General features: G+C 36.5%; 2 protein-coding genes across 3 annotated transcripts in view; one reads left to right on the plus strand and one right to left on the minus strand.

Moving 5' to 3' along the window:
- The first annotated feature begins 7721 nt into the window (after window positions 1–7721).
- LOC107726648 (RNA-binding protein MEX3B-like) lies at window positions 7722–12232 on the plus strand. The gene is made up of 3 exons (XM_016536310.1): window positions 7722–8343; window positions 11110–11882; window positions 12034–12232. The coding sequence occupies exons 1-3, from the start codon at window positions 7947–7949 to the stop codon at window positions 12172–12174; spliced, it is 1311 nt and encodes a 436-aa protein (XP_016391796.1). The 5' UTR covers window positions 7722–7946; the 3' UTR covers window positions 12175–12232.
- An 8105-nt stretch (window positions 12233–20337) lies between these two features.
- The window catches only part of LOC107726679 (ras-related protein Rab-11A-like), a 17795-nt gene continuing 13222 nt past the window's right edge, over window positions 20338–24910 (minus strand). For both annotated transcript variants that reach the window (XM_016536363.1, XM_016536362.1), the window contains exons 4-5: window positions 24281–24361; window positions 20338–22865 (exon numbers count right to left, since the gene is read on the minus strand). In XM_016536363.1, the coding sequence (XP_016391849.1) occupies window positions 22723–22865; window positions 24281–24361 (224 nt within the window). In that variant the 3' untranslated portion in view covers window positions 20338–22722. The remainder of the gene's footprint in view (window positions 22866–24280; window positions 24362–24910) is intronic.

Genomic DNA, 24910 nt, shown 5'->3' on the forward strand with positions numbered 1-24910 from the left:
AATATTTTGCAATTGTTGCTGTATTTTTTATCAAATAAATGTAGTACTGGTGAGCAGAAAAGAAATTCAAAAACATTACAATCTTACCAATCCCAAACTTATGACCGGTACTGTATATCGGGAGAAATTATACATATTAGCTCTGGAATTTAAATGGTTTTTCAAAATGAATTGGTTGCATGGGAATATGGTTATCATCTCATTATTAGCCTACTCTTTACGTAAAAAAAAAAAAAAATCAACAAATAGGAATTATATGAACTCTAGAAGAAAATTGAATCATTATAATGTCTCATTCAAGCATTTAGAATCAGAATCAGAAAGAGCTTCATTGCAAAGTATGTTTGCACATACAAGGAATTTGTTCTGGTGACAGAAGCTTCCAGTGCACAGAAGCTTTTGTTGAGTCAACAACAACAAAATAAAGAAATGTGAATAAAACACATATGTATATATAGGGGAGCACCAATAATCCTTTCAGCAGTCCGAACCATCCTCTGTAGTCTTCTGATATCTGATTTTGTAGCTGAGACAAACCAGACAGTTATTGAAGAGCACAGGACGGACTCAATGACGGCTAAGAAGAACTGTATCAGCGGCACCTGTGGCAGGTTGAACTTCCTCAGTTGGCGAAGGCAGAACAATCTCTGTTGTGCCTTTTTAACAATGGCCATTTCATCTCTTTACAGGTGGAATACCACACTTACCGAGCTGTCATAATTGACTTAGGCCTCGCCAGATTCCAAAAGAATGGGCTTTGCTTTGGCACAGGAGGCGGCAATTTGTGTTACTCGGCCCCGGAGATTTTCCAAGGGAAACACAGAGACCAGTAATCTGATGTGTGGGCGATGGGTAAAATCATAGCAGAGCTCCTGATCGTGCCCAGAGCGAGACTCCCTCCGACCATCACCACTCTCTGTGTGTATGGAGCCATAGGTTTAAATCCTTATGGTTTGCCCGTCTCTAGAATGGTGGTCAGCTCTGTTAGTGTCAGACCTACAATGCAGCGGATCTTAGGAGATCTTATTAACGCAGGAAAGAGGTGGATTTAGTTCAGCTCCATTTTAGGGAATGGAGGAATAGCTATTTAAAAGATTCTCAAGAATCTTAGATTTGGGAATGAGTTTATTACTGATAAACTTCAGTAACATCATTTTGGAAATTTTATGGCCAACAATCAAAAGAGGCTAAATGATTTTTTAATGTATTTTTGTGAGAATATAGATTAATTTGACTGTATTTTTGTCAGGGATTCCTTTTTTCCTGAGATTTACATAAAATGATTATAAAGATTTTTTTTTTTTTTTTTTTTTTGCGCAGTGCATGTATATTGGTTGGTTATGATCAGTGTCGGATTAGTGGAATACAAACAGGATTCATTTGAAAAACATGTAATATCTTTTTCTCAATGGTGTTGTTCATTTTGATATATTGGCTGATGATTAATAAGTTGATTTTACTAATTTGATTGAAATGTAAGGTGTTTGTTTATTACAAAAATAAAAGCGCTTTCAGTCTTTTTTATTGATATGCATTTGTTGACATATTTCACTTTCAGACATTTTGAGATGTTGATGCTCAGAAGTTGCTCATTCATGCCTCAGAAGACTTAATGGAGATCTCATATGTGTTTCATTTAATAATCAGCTTAGTTTCAGATGTTTCTCTTAAAAGACAGTGGAAATGTGGAAAATGCTAATTATTTGCAGTTTGTAGTTCGACCACTAAATCACAAAAAAATAAGTTATTAAACGTTCTTTCAATTGCAGCCAAGTTGGTTTAACTGTAGATAATGGTGTGAATACACACACACACACACACACACACATAATAATAATAATAAATAAAAACTGTATGAATGTGATTTTAGTGATTACGTTATGCTTTTCTAAGGCATCTTAGGTAATTCTCTTGTCATGTTAAAGAAACTTGTCCATTTACGAAAATACATTCTTAGGTACATTCTTGCATTTTTCTTGTTTCTCCCAACCTGTTTGATAACATTTCCCAGACGTCATGCTTCTAGTATCTAGGAAGACTTACTGCACACCTTTCATAAAATATAGATGAGAATCTAATAATATATATATTACTAAAAAAGAAAACTATTACACTATTAGAAATCAATCAATGACTTTTCTTTACCTTATTCCAAAGCGCATCGTCAACTTCAGTGAAAGCAAGAAAAAACTGGACTTTTACATTTATATTAACTGATCCCACCTGTGTCTAATTAACTCATTAGTTCTATAGTATACACACAGGGTGAATGCAATGACAGTAATTTTGACAGAAATAGGCCCAATTTACTTCACTGTGGTTTCTTACTCTTGTATTATATGTAAAAAATCATGTTTAATGAGTTAAGTAGTGTCATGGTTTATTGAATACTGTTGAATACTTTTCTATAAACCCACGACAAGCATAAATAATATACAATATGATTAGACACAGGTTAAATGTTACAATAAATTAGGACAGCACTAACCATTTTTGCAGTAAATTCCATTCTGTCCTGAACCATTTGATCCGGTACTTTAGTTGCAGTTCGTTTTTCCAGCCAGCAGAGGGTGTGTGCGAACGCTTTGTAAACTAAAACCAGCGAAACTTCTTTCAGTTGAAGGTGCATTCCTGTGAAAGAAAATGTATTTGTCGTCGTATTTATGTGTGGACAGTTGATGATAATTTAACCTATATTGATAGATAAATGTGATCACTTTAAATAAAAGAAATGCAGTTGTCTGCTATGGGGAAAATTAATTAATTAATTAAGTAATTAATCAATTAATTAAAATAATGCAACCTCCAACCTCAACAGCACGTGTTGCAACTGTGTAACACAAATCACTTCTTTGTACACTACAAGTCAAACGTTTGGACACACTTGAAGCTAAAAACGTTTTGATTCAAAGGTTTTAAACGTTTTGTGTTCAAATGCATGAAACAGAAACAGACAAACGTAAATATAATTTTTAAAACATAAATAATTATACATTACATATATACAAAATTATAAATATTACATTATAGAGAGAGGAGGTTTACACACACATACACACACGTGTGTGTGTGTGTGTGTGTGTGTGTGTGTGTATAAAGAAATTTAACTGTTTAATTCTTTTATTAATTCACTGATTCCAAAAAGAAAACTAATATGTCTAAGTTAAACTATAATTGATTTTTTTTTTTAAGAATGGACCATAAATGTTTATTCTATTGCAGTGTTCAGTGGTTTTGTTGGCGATGATCCATCTGTACAGTGAGATCGCCTGAGGGTGTGAGCGTCACGTGACAGTGAGAATCGGAATCATCAGTGGGGTGTGTCATCGGTGAAACACCTCTAATGATTGGCTCATAGAGGAGAAAGAGAGCCAGAGAGATACATTACCTCATAGCAGAGGAAAAAGAGATGAGGTCATACTCACCTGACTCATATTCCCAACTCAGAGAAGCATTTACACTCAATGTAAACCTCAAGTGTTTATGTGAGAGAGAGAGAGAGAGAGAGAGATGAGGGGGAAGGGTCAGTACAGTCATAGAGCTCAATAGCAGATAGACCTGAGTGATGGCCATTTATAATAACATCTCTTCAAATATAAATGATAAAACAAGTGAATATAAGTACATATTATATAAGTAATATATTATTATTATTAATGTTGTTGTTATTTAAAAAAAAAAAAAATATATATATATATATACCAATCATGTAGTCCATATTAAGTGTGATTAATTAATATTGAATTCATATAATATATGATATAGTATTATGTATTATGATATAATATATATTGTATTTTATAATTTTTCTGCTATGTATTAATTAACTATTAATTAAACACTTAATATGGATTACATAATTGTCACAATCCATGTTAAGTCCATATTATTATCCATATTATTATTTGTACTTAAAATCCAGAAGGTGCATTAGAAAAACATAGCAACTCATTTGGACAAATATTGTAGATAAAAATAGGGAAGTGGGTCTTTTTTATTATTTATTTGTTTATTTGTTTTTCACCTGTTTTACCATAGGGGAAAAATATTATTATTATTACTAATAGCATTATTGTTGTTGTTGTTGTTATTATTTACAAATCTACAACATTTACAAATCACGTTATCCATATTAAGTGTCATTATATAGCATTATATATTGTTATATTATATATTTTATTATATTGTTATTTTGTTATGTACTAATTAACTATTAATTAATCACACTTAATATGGATTACATGATTGTCGCAATCCATATTAAGTGTGATCAATTAATACAAAATGTATATCATATAATATAATAATAGTCATAATTTGACAATGAATTATGACTTATATTATAATTCTGTTATGTATTAATTAAGTCTTAATTAATCACACTTAATATGGATTCTGACAATCACGTAAACCATATTAAGTGTGATTAATACTGAATTTATAGAAATCATAATTTGTTCACATAATTGACAGATATTTAAATCATATATGCGAATGAGTTATGATTTATTATTTTATTTTATTATAATTCTGTTGTTTATTATTTAAGATGAAGGTATTAATGCTGACTGATTCATTTCATTGTTGTGTGACACCACATTACGGCATGCGTGTGTACTGACAAATGCTCTGCTGGATGATGTCATATTAGGTCATCATTTACAGAATGTGGGTGTCGTGAGTACAATACGAGTGAGTATATGAGAATATGCAAACATATAGGCTCTGCTAGGAAAAAGAATGCTCAGCACAGACTTCAAGAAGCGCTTCCAATGACTTGATGCAGATTCGACTAAAATAAGCAAAGTGAACAAGTGGAAAGACAAAAGAGGGACTTGATCAACAAAAGAACCAGGCCCACAGACAGACGGGGCAGGCAGGGAAACATGATCTGTTATCCATAGTTGATATTGATTTGGGCCTTGGGCTCCCAGTGGACACCATTAATGGAGGCAAATGACCTTTTGGACATACTGATTGTCGCTAAGGTTCTGGCACTGATCCGGAATGTGTGAGAAAGACCCGTCCTGCACATCTCATATTAGTGCTGCCATCTGATCGAAGACATCTGAAGTGTCCAACTGGTCCGACTGACCAATTAAAACACTGGAAAAACTACAGATGCAAATGAGAAGAGATTGAGTGTGAACAATCACCTATATTTACCATGAGAAGACTTTCATGAGCATTTCCTATAAGGAATCAGATAAATATGCTCGCCAATGATGGAAGAGAAATATGGCATTCTCTGTAGCCTGTATGGATATAAAACCATACACTAGACTACAGCCTCATGTCGTCACCACAACTACATATTTTTCAAAGCTGATGCATTGCATGCATTTGTAAGTCTATAACTGCATATCATCCAAATAATATATTTATGTAATAATATTTGTTTCAACACACACATTGTCATTTTTTTATTCTTAGTGTTTAATCTCTTCTACCTAATCCTAACTAACCTATAAAATACTATTTAATAGGTTCCACAGTGACAACTTACCCCATATAGTGTGACAACATGCCCCACTTTAAGGTCAATGCATGATAAATTAATTAAATTAAAATTAAAATGTAGATATGTACATGTATTTTTAAAATATTTTTTTATGTTCAAAGGCTTTAGTTGTACAAATATGTATCAGTACAGATCGTTTTAAGAGATTTAAATATAATTAAAATATCAACAGCTGGTATCAGTTATACAATTCTAAAAAATGTTTTGATTATTATTATTATGTTGTATTAAGTTATAATATGTTGTTTTAATTATAATTTCTGTTGACCAAAACAGTGTTTTTTTTATTAGTGTTTAAACTGTTTTACCTAACCCTAGATAGCCTATAAAATGCTACTGAATAGGTTCCACTGTGACAACTTACCCATATAGTGTGACAACATACCCCACTTTAAGTCATCATTTTGAATTAAGTCATTTTATAATTTTGAATTACTTTTAAGTACATGTATTTTTAAAAACTGTATTTTGTATACGTTTATGCTTTAACTGAGTTTCAATAATAAACCCACCTTGAAAATATTAAAAATATTACATATAAAAAAATGTTGAAAATATGAATTAGGTTAAACTAGGAGTGTAACTACAAGTGTTATCAATTTGCTTAATATAAATAATAATTTTTTTAATAATATTTAATATTTAAATAATATTTAAAATATCAATATTTGGTATCATTTATACAATTCAAACTACAATATGTTTGTATTATTATTAGTAGTAGTAGTAGTATTATTGCTGCTGCTGCTGTTGTTGTTGTTGCAGATTTCATCTTTGCCGCCAGGCGTGGCATCATGAGGACAGTGTCGTCTGAGGTGGAAACACGAATGCTCTTTGTTCAAGGTTTGCCTTCGATGTTGCTAGACACGTGCTCGCTCTCCTCTCTCTCTCCCTCTCTCTCACTCTACCATAAATGTGCAGTGCAGATCCTGCAACGTCTGTCTGATAACTCCCCGTGTCTCTTCTTCTCAGTGTCTCTCAGTGTAACAGCACTCCATGCGCAACTGTAGTCCAAACAACAACTCAGTGACCCGCTGCAACCAACGGCAAACAGGGTGGGCGGACCCCCAAATTATGTCAGTTTAACTCTTTCGGTTTTGGTAAATATTGGGGACAGATGTTTCACTTCCTCTGCTTAAAAAGCCGCCGACACTCGCCGCGTATTTTCGGTCATGTTATGACACTCCGTTGACCAAACATCACAACAGAAGTGCTGTTGTTGAGAATGCAGAGCGCCAGCTGCATGGTGTTGTTTGCAGGCGCACATGTGTGATCATTCTGGCACGCCTCTCCTCACAACACAAGACAATGAACTATGATGTTGTAGGCTAATATTTACGGCATAAAAATGATGTTTTGGATTGTTCATTAGAAGTGAGTTGTTGGTTGCTGAAATGAAACAGAATGGATGGATGGATGGATGGCTGGCGACTCTGTCTCAGAGAGGCAGGGCATGGCAAGCTGTTTGAACATTTATTATTTTAAACTAGTAGCTTATCCATTTTAGAAATAAATAAATAAATAGGATCTATAACACAACAATAATAGCGATTATTATTATTATATAAGTTATTACCAATAGAGACCAGTATATTTCTCAGACTTCAAGGATAAAATGATATATTAAAGTAATATAAAAATAACAAACAATTTTCTTAATACAAACGTAATCTTTTTTTTTTTTTTGTATAATGCTGCAATTTTCTACTGGTGTTCATATTAATATTTTTATGAATAATGATGACTCACTTGCGGTTGATAATTAAATCACACCATGCAATCAATCAATAAATCAATCAATCAATAAAAATAACATGTTAAATGTCCCATAAATGTATCTGGATAAGTATTACTATAATAAATTAAAATAATAAAACAATAATACTAAAATATCAAAATTTATATAATGCATATTGTTTTTATTTTTGAAATAATAATTTTTTATCACTAAGTAGAATGTGTGTGTGAAATTTATAAATACTTTAACCATTTTAAATGTCATATTTTTTATAAATTATATATTATATAACAATTTGTTTATCCTGATAAAATAACAATCAAACAGTATCTTTTGGTTAAAAAAAATTGAAAACAAACAAACAAACAAACATTCCGCACAGTCTGAGTAGGCCTACTAGTAACATAAAAAATAGATTGATTCTAGGGAATACATGCAGAGACGGCTTGCCATAGGCGGGGACTGAGCGAACCAGACGGGGCGGAGCATCGCTTCGCCTGGCCCCTCTCGGCGCAGACATCCTTGTGTCCCGTTCGCCTTCTGCGTTTCAGAACCGGAGAGGGGGCTGGTCTGTGGGAGGGACTAGCGCAAAGGGGGGACTAGGACCAGGAGGGGGCGGGGTGGCGGCGAGGGTGCTGTTCCTCCAGTCTCTTACCAGTGTCTTTGTCTCACACTCTTTTGTTAGCCATGCCTAGCTTGCTGGTTCTAGCAGGGATCATGGAGAAAAATGGGGGCTACGGCGGGGATTTGGCCGGCTTCGGCAGCGAGGGCCTCCTGGTGCCACCCGAGGACGTGGAGGACGATTCCCGTGCCCTTAGAGTTGCGCTGGGCCAACTGTCGCTGCTGGGTCTTGGAGAGGGCGAGGACGGTGCTCCTGCGGGTGGAGGTGGTGGAGTTCAAGACAGGAGTAACAATAACCACCACAATCACATCCCAGCCGAGTCAGGGATGTTACAAGGGAAGAACAAGTTGTGCGCCCTGTACGACAGCTCGCCCACCGAAACCAAAGGACGGGGCTGCAACATAACGGAGTGCGTCCCCGTGCCAAGCTCCGAACATGTGGCCGAAATAGTGGGGAGGCAAGGTAAATACAACGATGCGCACTTTCACATGCTTTCCAACTCGTTCTCCAGGGTGCGCGGCTCAAACTAAGTGTGGAGCTGTCTTAACAAAGAAAAAGGGAGTGGTGATGCTTTTAACGTGTCTCTTTTAGCCACAATTCAGCACTCTGTTTCGGCGCGTAGATGGCATAAACATGGGCATTTCCTCTTAGCTTTAAGCAAAGTTATCAGCGGGCACGAGAACAAAGGCGTTATTCCACATCCACGCCTTCAATGTCAGCATGCTGCTTTCCCTTTGTCGTCTGAGCGCGCGTAATTCTGGTTTTTGAAACAGAAAATGGAACGCGTGTGCGTTCGCTGGATACAATGTAACAGTCAACGGTCTTTGTTGACTGGATACATTGTGTCATTCGCTCCTTCGCGCGCCTCTGTAGTTCCTGGGGGCTTTCATATGCAGAACCACGTTGTTTTGTCGGGCTACCTCAGACAAAGAGGACTTGTCGGGTAACTTTAGTCCATTGCTGATGTCCGAATGTGTCGTGAGCATCTAAAAGTGCTGAAATTCTGACAGCGTGGTCAGACAAAGAAGTAAAAGTCCTTGTGTGCTTTGAGGGCAGAGCTATATGAACGTGACTTGGCTGAAAAGTTGCATTTTGAATGTGTGATGATATTTGGAATAAGTTGAGGAGGCAAGTATGTGTTGTTGGATCACTTTGGTGACCCTGTTGTCTCATTGTGATTAAGAAGGCACTTCGTGATACATTTCCAGTGTCCTGGAAAGCCATGTTGCATTTGGTCCTGGAGAGACAGACTATAAAGACTGTATTAGAGTCACGCCCCGTCTACCAGTACAACAGCCCTGCACTCAAAGCAGGGGGTCAGGAACATCTACTGTCCATTCATTAGGAGCATAATATCTCACCCAGATGAAATATGCACTAAATAATGTCCCAGCAAGTGGGTTCCCCGCATATGACGACTTTGAGTTGTAAAGTGGCCTGCGCGTTTTCAGAATCCAAATGGGTCTAACTTGGGATGTAGTGAGCGTGTGGATTGGAAATTGCTGATTAAGAGGATTCGAAATGGGGTCTTTACCTCATTAGTCACTGATAGTACTGCCACATCCTGTGACATTCGTTTGGCCTTTATTAGTTTAATTTAACTGCATTTTTCTATGAATAGATAGATGCATTTGGCCTCATAACAAGCGAGAGTGATGGCAAAAAAAAAAAAAAGCAGCACACTTCTGTATCCTTGTTATCGCCATTAGTTGGAATTTTGAGCTGTATGGTTCCAGTGCTTTGTTCACCTGCAGTGGCTGCCATGCCTGTTAGGAGATGTGCTCCTGCAGCGAGAGGGACGATTCAGCGGTAGGAGGGAATCTGTGCTCCCCGCTGTCAGTGCTAGACAGTCCATCCAGGTAATTTTTTTAGCTTCTGCCGTACACAATGAGGCATGAAACCAGTGTGCAGAGATCTATCCACTGAACAGGCCCCTGGGCGGAGAAAGCCACCCCACTTTTGATAAAACACCACTGAGGTGCTAATAAATACTCTGGTGCTGAACACGAGGCAGATGCTGTGGAGCACCACACCTTGTCATGAATTCATATCTCAACAATAACTTTATGGGGGATTTTGCATGCTTGCTTTGTCCTCGAGTCAACTCCATCTGCAGAATAGTTGGGAAATTTACGTCTGATACGTTTTAATTTGGGTTTCGGTGCTGAATATCATAGAACCTGTAACTATCAGTTAGCACATGGCACTGTTGCAGAGGAGGCGTCATTCAGACAACAGTGATTTTTAAGCGCTATTGTATATACAGATTTTTTTTAATAGGATCTAATAGGATACGTCAACACAGAGTGGAAAATTTTAATGGGATTTATTATGCTAAATAATTAAAAGCAGACGCATTTTTTCTATATTATAAATGAAACAGCAAAATAGTAGTGTAATGCATACAGTGTAAGGTAGAAAAAAAGCCATTGTTTTAATCGATTTCTACATTTACCACAACAGAGAAGAGTGAACAGTCATTTCCAAATTCACTTTGGGCCTCATTCATTAAACACGAGCAGAAGAAATTTCAATGTGCATTGTTCAATCAATAGTTTTATGAAAAGAAATGACAAAGAAAGAAAGATTAACTCAGATATTTATTCTGTTTATGAATAAGGTCCAGTGGGTGTAATCAAATACAACAAATTGCTAGATAATTCTCATTTTTATCATCAAAAGTATATTTTGTACAAAAACAAAATTTGTTCTGAAAATTTATATTTTAATATATTGTCTACAAAATTTGCAAAACTTAATTTTTTATAATCAAAAAATTATATTTAGTACATTTTGCAGCAAAAAAGGCAATACAATGCTAATTTTTAATCATCAAAAATTTTATTTGGTATATTTTGTGTATAGGGTACAATAGAAAAAATAGAAAAATGGGCAGGCCCAGACTGAATCTGCTGACTTTTGCAAAGAATCTGCAGAATTTTGTATATTTTAGCATGGTAAAATGATGAAACATGGACAATTTAAACATAATAAATTGTGTTAAATAGAATAAACAGTACTGTACTTTTACTGAGAACTGAAAATACAATCAAATTAACCAAAATGTTTAAATTACACTCAACAAATAAAGAACTTTGCGAATGATTTGTTCTGCTGCAGATTCTGAGCATGGGTGACCTTTTGACCTGGAAACAAACAAGCAAAATAAGTATTATCTTACAGATATTAGTTATACTGCTATTATAATACTCCTTCTTCACTCAACAGGTTGCAAAATCAAAGCTTTGCGTGCAAAGACAAACACCTACATCAAGACTCCCGTCCGAGGCGAAGAACCAGTCTTCCTCATCACTGGCCGCAAAGAGGATGTGGCCCTGGCCAGACGTGAAATCATCTCAGCTGCGGAGCACTTCTCCATGCTGCGGGCCTCCAGGAACAAGTTGGGCGTCTCTTTCAGTGGATCGCCTCCTGCGCCGCTACCTGGCCAGACCACCATACAGGTGCGGGTGCCCTACCGCGTCGTGAACGACTGCTTGGGACCTGACAGCGGCAACGGGGGTCTGGAGAGCCGCCTGCAGCAGGTGTGGGGGCTACAGGGGGCCCCGCGCAAACCGCTTGCCAGCAGCTTCCGCCAGAATTTCTCAGACGCCATGGTCGGAAGTAGTGGAGGAGGAGGAAGTGGGATTTACAGTAAAGGTGACTTTACCAACCATGGCAGTGGGGACAAGCCATGCTCCTACTTCGGATCTGAGGGCACTCAAAGCTGGGGCGATCCCGAGTATCCCAAACAGGTGGCATACTACGCCCAGCAGCGCTCTAAAAGCTTTGGAGGCCTGCCTCTTCCTCTGACCAGACTGTCGCCGGGCCTGCCTGAACCGTGCGGCACCGGAAACTCCAACGCTGTCGGGTCTCCTCACGCCCAGGCGCGCCGCGCCCACAGCGAGCCCACCACCGTCACCGCTGCGTTCACCGGACGTCTCCCTGTGCCGGATTCTCCGCCTGCCGTGGCTCGGGACTGCATGACCTGTTTTGAGAGCAAAGTGACTGCCGCTCTGGTCCCGTGTGGTCATAACCTCTTCTGCAAGGAGTGCCCGCGCCCACAGCGAGCCCACCGCCATCACGTTCACCGGACGTCTCCCTGTGCCGGATTCTCCGCCTGCCGTGGCTCGGGACTGCATGACCTGTTTTGAGAGCAAAGTGACCGCCGCTCTGGTCCCGTGTGGGCATAACCTCTTCTGCATGGAGTGCGCCATCCGAATTTGTGAGCTAAACCATCCAGAGTGTCCTGTCTGCCACACCCTTGTCACACAGGCCATCCGGATATTCTCTTAAAAAGGCATTTTTGTTGTTGTTTGTTTTTTTTGTGGTTCATTTTTACTCTGTAGAATCGGTTCACTTTTAATCTTTTTTTATTTGGTCAGTATTCACTTTTTTATTTTTCAGAAAACACAAAACCAAAACAAGCAGATATTTTCGAACACACTGCTTGGTTTACTAAAAAAAAAGAGGAAGAAGTATTTTCAGATTTTTCTTTTATATGTACACATATATACATATATATTTTATAAAAGTTTTTTTAAAAATGGGAAAGAACGTAGTTCTTAGCATGTTGGTTTGTTTTGTTTGAATTTATTTAATTTTTTTACTGGTGCTGATTTTTCCACATGCTGTGTGTGGACAGTAACAGAAGAAATAATGTGAACATTTGACACTTTGCCTTTGCTGGGGAGGTTTATTATTATATAAAAAAAATATCATTACAAGTTTATTTCCTAAGATTGGAGTATAGTTTTACATCCCAGCATCTGCAAATGAGCGAGTATTCTTTTTTAAGGCAAACTAGAATCTTAAATCTTTGCACCTTAAAACTGATGTGAAGTGATTGTCAAAAAAACATTACATTTCTAGATGTCCATACGAAATAGATGATATAGAAATAGGGGCTGATATATACAACCTGATTGCGTTAAATTTGGATCATATTGTAAACGACACAATTACCGATGTAGTATCTGCTTTGCAAATCAAATCGAACGGGTAATTGACGAGTAAAACAGGGAGTTTCTCTTTATTCATTTTGTTTTGTTTCTGCACCAGTGAGCCTATTATGTGATGTATCTAAAACGGTCTTATTAGGTACAATACGAAAAAAAAAAAAGGAAACAACTATTTGAGCAAACTGATTGGTCAGCTCAAAAAACCTTGGAATTCATCCAGCGTTCTGTTTTCAAGAGGACTTTCCCGGGTTATTTCAATAATGTTTTTATTCTCCTTTCTGCACTCAGTCAGTGTGTTTATGAATTTTTCTTTTTCACAGTTATTTAGTAAAAGGCTGAGCATAAGGCATAAGATGAAGTACGAAAAAAGCAGAGGGGGCGATTGAGGGGAGGGGGTCTGTAATCTGATCCTGAATAGACCAAATAGACAAAAGCAAGCAAGACTCCGAGCTACAGTACAATGTAAATCACCCGTTCCCGAGGTGCTGCATCTGAGTTGCAAAGCGTCCTCTGATTGTCCGTCTGTACTGAGGCAGGTGTTGCATATCGTACTTTAGATTACGTTTTTTTATTTTGTGAGGGTTGGTCTTGTCGGGGGTGACTGTGCTCTAATTCTACAAACCGCTCATTCGTTGTAATAACTACAGAGCTCCTCCCAGTGACTATATTGTTTTGTCGCAGTGTTGGTACAATCCCCGGAGTGCCCCGACATGGCCTGCCCAAGGAGGAGCTGATAATTAGCCATACATCAGAGTCCAGGTGTAAAGCAACTGCTGTAGGAAGGAGGGGTGGTGTACCAGTGGCGTGAATGAGGACGGAGACGGCGCGCAGGGGGCTAAACTAGGTGCAGCTGGGGCCCCTCCTGTTGATCGCTTGCTCACTCTCGTTCTAGTATTCCCATTGGGGAGAAAAGGGGCCTCTTTTGTCCTGTCATGGGGTGAAAAAAAAATCCAAGAGCAGATTTTATTTCAAAGAGAAAAGCTGGCCGTTCTGGGTAGAGAGTGGGACTAGATAGACCCAAAGCATTTTTATTCTGAGATTTCTCGTTTAATGTGCACGAGAGGCAGGCCGTCGAAGTTTCCATGGAGTCTTCCTTCATGAGCGGGACATTCTGCCGTGACCCTCTCGAGACAGGCCTGCCAGCGCACGGTCACGAGCAGCCAATCGGAGAACAACCTTGAACTCCACAATGAAATCAGACAATTGTAATTGACAAGAAAGCAGGGGGGAAACGCCCAATTTGGTGGCCGCTCATGCTGAATCAAATTACACACCCACTGCCTGTCTCATTGCAGGCTGGGGGATTTCGGAATAGGGGATTAGAGCGTTCTGAGGTTGGGAAACTGTCTTTTTTCCCCCTTGCTAGAAGGCCACTACAAAAGAATGGAGCCACTGAAAATTTACTCGGTTTGAAATGGGTCAGTTTTTCCCCCATCGAGCCTCTGCGCGCCATTGCCACGTGTGCGGTGTTAGAAGATATGCTAGGGTAAGCCTGTGATTGTATTTAACTTACTATAACGATTTACCTTTGAGCCATTAGCATTTTAAATATTAGTTCTGAAAAACTTTTGACTGTTACAGCAGATATACTTTTGTTTGCCTCATCTGAATTCATGTATTACGGCCGCATTAGCACCTTGTTTTGCTTTTGTTTTTGTTTCTATAAGCGTTAGTGTAATAATGTACTTTGTTTAAATAAAATATATTTCAAGTCCCTTTAAGTAACTCTCAGATTTGAGATACAAAACTGAAAAGGCTTAAATTAAAGCTCTGATAAGCACCTTATTTTTAAGCAAGCAAACAGCATTTGCAATCGAAAAGCATGTGAATTTCTCAACAGCGAACTCAAATGGCAAATATTATCGTTATTATTGCACTTAGGTTATATTTTGGGTTAGTTGGTTGTATTTGCACGGATAGCATATTTTGAACTAGTCACGTAGCGGTATTTCTAAATAGAAATAGCATCTTAATTTATTTTAAAATGAAGGGACAATACGATGGTGTTTTCTTACCTTCCTTTCTGGTTCTTCAAATCCCCAACACTGATCAGGGACAGACGCTCGTCCATTGAAGGAATGTATGTTTGTGCATTTCAGTCATTTATATATATATATATATATATATATATATAAAAACCAAAACCATTTTAAAAAATAGAATCAATTATGCAAACCTTAATAGCTTGAATTTTAGAATCTGATTTAGAACAACAGTCGTCTGTCTATATACCACATTTTGTTCTCCTGCCTCTTTTAAGGTCACTAGGTCAGCGTATGCAGGAAACAGCAATAACTTAATACTTAATAAAATAAATTAATCCTAATCCAAAAATGCACTGTTACAAAAATGCTTCTGAATGGTTGATAACCCTAAGAATTGTTTAAAAGCCATGCACATTGTATTTACCTGATTAAAGCCCTTTTTGAGAACAAAAAAGCAGTAACGACTTTCCCAATTAGAAAATGCAGCACTTCAAATGTTTTGTTTCTTAACCAAATGTCACAACTTCTAATAGAGTGATGATATACTTCAAAGAATGTAGCCTGGATCAATGGAGAAGGTGCTGTGTAAGTATTCCGAGCGAGATATTATTCAATGCAGGCTTTGAAAGGGAGACATTTTAACTGTTAAAGACTTTATACAGCCAATCACAGCGAAACTTTTTTGAGTATTATTTATTTGATAGGAATAAGACTCTATTTATTGACATTTAGGGAGATATATAATAAAGACTGACTACCATAAGCATATCATTAAATATATTTCACTATATAAGCAATTCTGAAAATATTGTAATAGTCTCTAATAGCCTACTTGCTAGTTTGTAATATTGCGTAAGGCGTCATCCCAGTAGAAAATTAAAGTGTGATGTTATTGATGCCCCAAAATCTGAAAGCTCTTCAGAACATACATAACCAAAAATTAGGGTTATCACAATCAATAGGGAAATTAATTCATATAGATTAGTTTGTACAGCATTTGCTTTGCCTATACTGGTGCATACGGTTATGAAAATACAAAAAATATCTACACACCCTATTGACAGGATTTACTGCACGTAAGAACAGCTCAGAAGAAATACAAATATATTTAAAATGCATATCAGAACAGTCTAATCATCTGCATTCAAATGATTTAAACTGGCAAGTTCCGTTATAATTTCAGAATGACCAGGGCACTATTATTATGCCTAATCTAAAATAATAACTGCCCATGCAAAAATACCATTCTGATCGAGAAGGGGGAGTGGTCACAACCTACGACTACAGATTCACAATGAAAAGCAGTCCGGTTTAGAGTCTGACAGGTTTAACAAGAATGTGCTGTCTAAGGTGAAGCTTAATATTAAGAACCACTGTGAATCGTTTCCGTTTCTGCTTCTTCTTTTTTTCCAGTAATTATGTGGTGTTGTTAAATAGTCGCAGTTCAACAGCTTCTCTAGCTTCTTTTTGGTTGTGCATGCTGGGAAATTATTTTACAGAGCATTATTAACCTTTGAACAGCCTGCGTAGATAAAATATAACAGAGCCACTTGTACTTCATATTGTAATAGTCTCTAATAGCCTACTTGCTAGTTTGTAATATTGCGTAAGGCGTCATCCCAGTAGAAAATTAAAGTGTGATGTTATTGATGCCCCAAAATCTGAAAGCTCTTCAGAACATACATAACCAAAAATAAATTAGGGTACAATCAATAGGGAAATTAATTCATATAGATTAGTTTGTACAGCATTTGCTTTGCCTATAACTGGTGCATACGGTTATGAAAATACAAAAAATATCTACACACCCTATTGACAGGATTTACTGCATGTAAGAACAGCTCAGAAGAAATACAAATATATTTAAAATGCATATCAGAACAGTCTAATCATCTGCATTCAAATGATTTAAACTGGCAAGTTCCGTTATAATTTCAGAATGACCAGGGCACTATTATTATGCCTAATCTAAAATAATAACTGCCCATGCAAAAATACCATTCTGATCGAGAAGGGGGAGTGGTCACAACCTACGACTACAGATTCACAATGAAAAGTGGTCCTGTTTAGAGTCTAACAGGTTTAACAAGAATGTGTTGTCTAGCGTGAAGTTTAATATTAAGAACCACTGTGAAAATCATTTCAGTTTCTGCTTCTTTCTTTTTTTTTTCCAGTACTTATGTGGTGTTGTTAAATAGTTGCAGTTCAACAGCTTCTCTTGCTTCCTTTTTGGTTGTGCATGCTGGGAAATTATTTTACAGAGCATTATTAACCTTTGAACAGCCTGTGTAGATAAAATATAACAGAGCCACTTGTACTACAGAGATTTTTAGTGAGGACTACAGCTGGTGTTTTATGAAATGCTGTACAATGACACCAGTTTATTTTTCCAAACATATTTCTCCTACCCAACGTAAAGTATCTATAATGCACAAATACCAGATCAATACAGTTGTGCTCATGTTTACAAACCCCAAGCAGAATCTGTTTAGAAGGTGCTTAACATAAAAAAAAAAAAGTTTTATTTTTAGTATTGCCCTGAAGATGCCATATACAAAATAATTTACACAAATAATTGATTCCGTTCCGAAGTTTGCATACATTTAGTTTGTTTTCTTCTTGAGCGTCAATGATTGTTTGCCGCCTTTTGTGAAAGCTGCATGAGTCCCTCAATTGTCCCGAGTGTCAGAGCTGGAGATCAACATCGTATAGCCGCTGTGGGGAAGAACTCAAATGTGCAGAGCATGCTGGGAAACCAAAGAACTTGGATGATGCTTATCAAGAACAGTGGGCTGCTTCAGCACCAGAGACTCAAAACTATCACACATGATACAAACAGTCATTGATGCTTGAGGAAGAAACGCATGCTAAAAAACAAGAGCATGTCAACAATTTTGTCTTATGGAATATTAAGGCGAGACACTCCAGGTGAATAGGGTTAAAAAAAAAAAAACTAATAGAAATAACCATATTTCTCCAGTTGATTGATTACATTTTTTGTATTTCAAGTGTTCTGAAATGTTGTGTTTAAATATGCAAATGAGGCATTATCCTATTAAATATACACAAATTTGCATACATTTACAGAACATAAAACTGAACACTGGAGGAAGCCTGATTAAAAATGCTTGTTTCATTTTAGTATTAAACGTTTTTTAAAGCGGGAAATTTGGATATCTCTTTTTATCAATCCATAAATCAGAAAACAATAAATTTTTATGCTTTTAGGGGGTAAAAATGTATAAAATCAGGTATATAATATCTATTGTAACTGAAATCTACAGGATGCAAATAGATAAACTGCAATACAATAACCACTTAAAAGTGTATATGCATGTTTTCTTTCCACTAGTCTGAAACTACCCGTTACAAAAAGGCAAATAGCCCAAAATCTCAAAAATGTCCAATGCAGGAAAAAACAAGGTTTTGCCTGTAGTGTCAAACAAATGCATAAGGGATGTACTAAAAAATAAAATAAAATGCAGTTGAAAAATTCTTCAAGGGGTTTGCAAACTTATAAGCTGAACTGTACCTTGCATTCCCGTAATGGATATATTTGCATTTTTAGTCTTGTTGATATTTTCACGTTTTAGGCGAACATATACCCTTATATGTTCTTACATAGCAGATCGCGAAGCTGCATGTATTTATCTATAACCACTGCAGCATCCATTCCATAGAATCACCAGAGAACATATACGTGATGCACTTAAGCAATTATAATGCCTTTCAGTATAGTACAAAGGGCAAATAATGTATTTGAATGTAAAAAATGGCCACCCAACCAATGCTTCTTTGTCAAAAGTGAGCTTTAAGTTGAATTTCATGGCTAGAGAAATACCACCATATCTGTTTAGGTTCTTCCTCACAGCATTTATACAAAGCAACTTAAAAGGGAACTTAAAATGTCTTATAGCTGTTTCGTAAGATTCTATTTTGCTAACATGCATTATTATTTCATAGAGGAAGAGGTCAGTATCTGGATGTTATTTATGAATATCTTTAATGAAGCAAACATATTTATAAGTAACTTCAAGACGTTTTGTTTTTTAATTAATAAATTAAAAAGTTAATATATTTCTAAAACGCATGAAGTTGATTTCTACTAAAATGATTAAAACTATAGAATTTTTATTTATGAAAGTTAGAAAAATCCACACTTCCGACAGCATAAAACGAGTGGGGTGGGGTTTCAAAGGCTTATATTTTAAAACGTCAGATACGTAACGCGTGCGTTAACAATGGGATAACGGCAGAAATATTTTATAGCATTTGGGGGTATTTTAGTCACTTCAACTTTGTGCCTCAATACCGCGTTTTTGCATATTAGAAGCGCTCAGAAGTGTTGTGTACTCGTCCTTTAACACCTCATAACTGAGCGAATAAAGGGTCCCTTCTTTTTTTATATTAAATTGCTTTGTTTTTAAATGCAATTGTTATGAAGTGATAACAGGCTGAAGTATAACAGGGTGAAACAGAAAAATGATTGTGCATAGTACACGCATACAGTAATAATACAAGCAAAAATCAATTACATGTAACGCCGTTCCGATTTTCAGTCGTTTAAAAATATGCATGATAAAACGTACAAAAAAAACACACAAAAACACGTTTATTCCGCAAATCAAATGTACCGTTATATTTGTTTGCAGGTATGTGAACAGAATACAGATTTCGAGCACATTCACAGTAATACCGTTATTTGCATGTAACTTCTATCAACCTGTTTTGTCACATACAAATGAGGCTTATGTACAAATTACTCTCAAGGGTTGATTCCTATGTTTCATTATTACCGAGAGTGTCTCAAACATGTCAAAGCGGTGAACTATTGTTTACACGGAGAAGCATAGACTCAGTACTTCATGGTGAACACGCATCTCGACTTTGTTTTGGCTCTGTGGTGGCAATGATAGTTGTGTAGTGGTTTCAATTTCAGTCACACAGGAACATGGGGTGGGGTGGGGGGTGGGGGTTAGGATGGTCACTGACGTGACCTCGCTTGGGATGAGTTACTCCAGTCCGACAGTCTGTATTTGGTAGCTTCCACCACAGTAGAAGTGTTTCATACAGCTCTCATAGTGGTCTTAGTGCATTAGTTTGGTCAAGCATCTCCTGGTACTAGTGTTCTATTAATTGTTGATAAACGAGGGGTTTGCCATATCATAGACGAGGCTAGCCGATAATCCACGAGTCGTTTTGATTTCATAATTCAGTATCGTGTCTACACGGGGCACGCAAACTGCAGGTTTTTTCCTTAGAACATGTTCTTTGTGACTTTCATTTTTGATATTTGATCAATGTATCTATGCCATACTAGTTTTGATTTTTTGGTTATTTTCGAGAAATTGTATTGTAAATGTTTCTAATAAAACAAACTGAATAATCTGTCACTGCTACCCTGAATTCTGTTGCTCGCACACGTGATGATTTGAAACAAAACTGATTTTATTTATATATGTCAATAAAATACACAGTAAATTGCACAAATTACAAAAAAAATTTAATTAAAAAAAAAAAAAAAAAAAAAAAAAAAAAAAAAAGGATAAAAATCACCAAAAAGTTTAAAAACAGAAGCGTTCACAGGTTCCCACGGTCACGGAAGTATCAGGGAATTTTAAAATCACCTGGAAAAGTCATGGAAATTAATAACATTTCAAAAAGCTCATAAATATTTCATCAACTAGAAATTGCTCTTTGTGGGTGCAATCTCTATATGACGAATTTTTCTTATCCGGTATTCAAGAGTGACTGGAAAGGTCATGTGGAAGTCACTGGTCAAAAGATGTGGGAACCCTGTAAAATACACAAGTTTCCAAATGTCTACGTAAAATCTATTCACCCAAGTTTAAAAAAAAACAACAGCTGATAAACATCCATGTTAACTGAAAATGTATAAACGTATTTGCAGTATTCAGAGTCTTTGTTCAGGAGTCCCACTGGGAAAAGAACAGGCACGATGACGGAATCTTCCCAAAGCAGTAATTATCAACGACTCCGGCTAAACGGCTGATATTCAGCATAGCAGATTGATGCCATTAGCATAAATCTTACATGCAAGGCATTTAGGGAAGCACCCCGTGCCTTTAAACAAATGACAACACTACTATAAAAATAAAGCCAAAAACACGAGCCGGCTGTCCTGTTCTGAGGCACGGAGAATCTGAACACCACCGCACACATATGCAAAGATAAAACCACACCAAATGCCGTAGAAGACAGAAAAGGCGGGACAGTGAGTGAGATCTCAAGAGAACTACTGCTCTTCGGGTTACATGTAGCAGATAACAAGAGTGGCCAGCGAGGAATTCACTTCCAGTAAGAAAACCTCAGCAGTACATCACAAGGCATCAGTTCCCCTGCCTTGCAATATAATATGGTCAATGTATCCAATCATAGAAGCTCCTATTAGAAAACTGCATCCCACCTGCCGCTCATTTTCCAAGCAGAAAAAAGCTATTAGTCAAAAACAACACCCAGAAACCGGCTAAAGCAAAGCGAATCGTGCAAATTTCCAACATCATAAAGTCAAAGCAGGAAAACAAACATCTGACCTGCATCTGTACTCCGAGTAGGGATGGGAATCATAGGGATTTAAAGAAATAGTTCTCACAAAATAAAAAACTGAGTTCTAATTTGAGTAAATTATATGATAATATGATTGGATGAACTATTTTTTTTATAATTCTGGCACCTTAATTCATTTGTAGTAATTTAAGGTAAAAATTTAAGAACATTTGGAACACGGAACAAATCATAAATGAATGTAATAATAAATTATCTTATAATTTTATGGGGAGGAAAAAGCACCACACAAGTGACATGTATACCACAAATGGTGTGTTTTCGTACTTTCAAATGTCAAAAATAATATGCCTGAAAGTTCACTGCTGATGTTAATGCACAGCTGAGAATAAATAAGATGCATACTGGTCATCATGACAACAAAAACTTTAAAGCGGCTCTATATTGTATATTTTATTATGCATAAAATAGCATAGATTTAGAATGCATAAGTTCAAGAAACGATAACCAAATCAAGTGTCATAAAAATAATCAAATAATTTAAGAACTTGTCAACGATTCCCAACCCTAAATCTGAACTGTACTCTTATTAAACATTACAGCACATACAGCCATTAACTTAACCTATTAACATTACTCTGATCCACAGAAAACACTCCCAGCGCTTGTGCAAAATGAGTGCCATGACTGGAAGGAGAAACCCTTGAGAAATTCTGATCAATAATCTAGTGACGGATAAAAGCATGACAAAAAAGAAAGCAAAAACACCACAGAATAACAAGATCATATTTGCATTCAATAAATACAAGAGGGCCGTTACAGTGTAAGAATTGAGCGAACTATGATGACCACAGTGTGAATTTCTCAGGTGTTGAGATGCATGGAAAAGATGTCAGACTACTTCTGCGCTGGCACACTAAAGGAAAAAGAATATATAATTTCACAAGTGAATCCCCATTGTGATCAGAAACCATTCAAAAGTTACTTAAAAGTAGCATTACACATTCTAAGCACTTTTTCTCACTCTTCCAGCCCGTTGTTTGTAAGCAAACTGTCTGTGGCAAAAAGTGCGGGAATAAAATCAAAAGAGCAGCCAAGTCTGAGCGCCCCAGCTAACTGCTCATTTCTAATTAGTCTGAAACAAGAAGCATGGCCTCTCATTTCTGAGAAAATCTTTGATCCATTCAATTTCAATATCTCTTGTTCTCCAATTGTGAAGATTATTACTCACTGATTCTGGGCATAACTAAGCAAGTCCGTTACATACGTTAAGCACACCACGCGCAGGGAATACAACGGTCATGGTCAACCTTGCAGCCCAGCCCAACAAAGTTAACGATTTTCCCCAGATCCCATGGTGGCGCTGTGGCAGCTCAGTTATTCTGACAGCAAGCACCCTGCTTGCCCGAATTCTGTGTGGGCTGCACGGTAATGGGAACCACTCTGGAACCACTGGGGGAGAAGCTGTCATCGCCACGCCCTGACATCTGCCTCTGGGACACGATACGGTAGATTTCTGTGTGAGAGAGAGTCGGAATTCAGAGTTCAGCATGATATAGGGTTGCCTGATAAACGTGATCTTTCATGTATGTTACTTACAGTGCAACAACTTTAGCTACGGTTCATTATGACACATAGAAATGAACAGTGTAACACAGTGTGGCTGAAGAGAGGTATATCCCAGGCCAAACAAAGAAGAAAAACGGCAAAAAAGCAAATCACTATTTCTGCGTGGCAAACTTTTAAAGTTTGACCTCAAAACACTGTTTCATTCATTCACAGGAAAAGCAGAGGATATCTGTGGTGTGGAGTTTGACGCCATCTAGAGGTAATACTAAATCACATACAAAAGCACCCTGGAATCTAAAAATACTGTCAAGAAATGTGTTATATAAAATAGATATATAATTTTATAAAAATAAATAAATAAAAGAAAATTGTGCCTTGTTTTTTTAGGTCATTAATAATTTTCAATTAAGCAGATCCTCGCAACCCCAAACTCTCATTACTGCAATGTGACAAAATAATGCTATTATTTAAACTATAAATGATATTTATAAAGTAATTGTAATTATTATGCTTTATTTCTAAATTAAAAACCTTTCTGGGTGATTTTTGTATTACAGCAATGACAACTGTTTTTTTTCCACATTTTTTTCAAATATTTAAAGGAATATCTCATGAAAAAAAAAATCTGTCAAAATTTGCATGATTTGAGTAAATTATATGATAATTTTTTTTTATTTTTTATGAACCATTTCTTTATTATTCTGGTTGCTTACATTTTACTTCTTTTTTTATTAGTAATTTCAAGGGGGGAAATATATTCTATTCTTTTACCCTTACAAGTCTGTTCTGAAATTAGTAATAAATCATAAATTAATCATATGTAACAACAACAAACAAGAACAACAATAATAATTTTGTTTTGTTTTTGGAAAGCATCACAGAAGTGACAATTTTACCACAAATGGTGCATTTCCACTTTTTAGGGGTGGGAAACAAATCACGTGCCTGAAAGTGTTTTTTGCTGATGTATATATTGTACATTTTCTGCATATTTTAATATGATGCAGTTGAGCAGAATTGAATGTCAGAAACATCCAGTTAATAAAACATCCAGGTCACATTTCTCTCTAAAATTAAAAAATTTACAACGTTTGAAAATGACCCTCATTGAAAATGAATCTCATTATGGCAATGCATCTGGATGTTTAACTTTTGAGTATTTTCATGTCCATGTTTTTTTATATAATAATTCAATATATTAAATTATGCATAAATGCTTTGCTATTTAAATACTACTTCTCTCATTACAGTAATAAGTAATTTAAAAAAAATGACTGGTACATGTTCTTCACAGTTTTCATGAGATTCACCTCCAAAAGCTTTGTGATATTCACCCTACTAGATGATTTGTTCAGGACTGACCTGTAAGAATGGTCTGAAAGGCAAGTTCAACATTAGAAGAGTCCAGCGCTGAGGTCTCCAGGAAAGAAAGTCCATGCTTCTCTGTAAATCACACACACACACACACACACACAATTTAATGTAGTACTTGACATCTCTAAACACCGAAAAATATAAAAGACGTTTTAAATATATCTAGCTTCCCAAATACATTATTTATCATAAACAAAAATGGTATAAATATTTAGATAGAACATAGACCAGCTAGCAAACTCTATTTCTGAGATAAACAAGTAGCATGCAATATAAACAAAAATCTTTACTGCATTCAGTACTCAAGATAACAGAGAAAAAGGTTAACAGCAGGTATCACAAACAGCAGAGCGCAGCACCAGAAACACCAAAGTCATGGTGTATCAAAACTTAAGCAAGCTATATCTTGAATGCACTGTAATTGACTTAGGAGTAAAGTATTTGCCAAATGTATAAATTAGGGATGTTCATTTTAACCGGTTAACCGACCATAAGAATTTTGACCGATTAATACAATCAGTTAAATGGTTTAAAAAGTCATTTAATTATTTATTTTTTTCTGTAATTTATCAAAATATTTAAAAAGGTTTGCTCCATGGTTAAAATACGCTCCGCTTC

The sequence above is a fragment of the Sinocyclocheilus rhinocerous genome, unplaced genomic scaffold, assembly GCF_001515625.1.
Source record: "Sinocyclocheilus rhinocerous isolate Xijiao unplaced genomic scaffold, SAMN03320098_v1.1 scaffold5, whole genome shotgun sequence".
NCBI classification, from domain to species: Eukaryota; Metazoa; Chordata; class Actinopteri; order Cypriniformes; family Cyprinidae; genus Sinocyclocheilus; species Sinocyclocheilus rhinocerous.

Coding starts and splice junctions, on each gene's coding strand:
- LOC107726648 (XM_016536310.1), top strand. CDS start 7,947: ATGCCTAGCTTGCTGGTTCTAGCAGGGATCATGGAGAAAAATGGGGGC. Junction 8,344..11,109: donor CGAAATAGTGGGGAGGCAAG/GTAAATACAACG, acceptor TTCACTCAACAG/GTTGCAAAATCAAAGCTTTG. Junction 11,883..12,033: donor TGACCTGTTTTGAGAGCAAA/GTGACTGCCGCT, acceptor ACCTGTTTTGAG/AGCAAAGTGACCGCCGCTCT.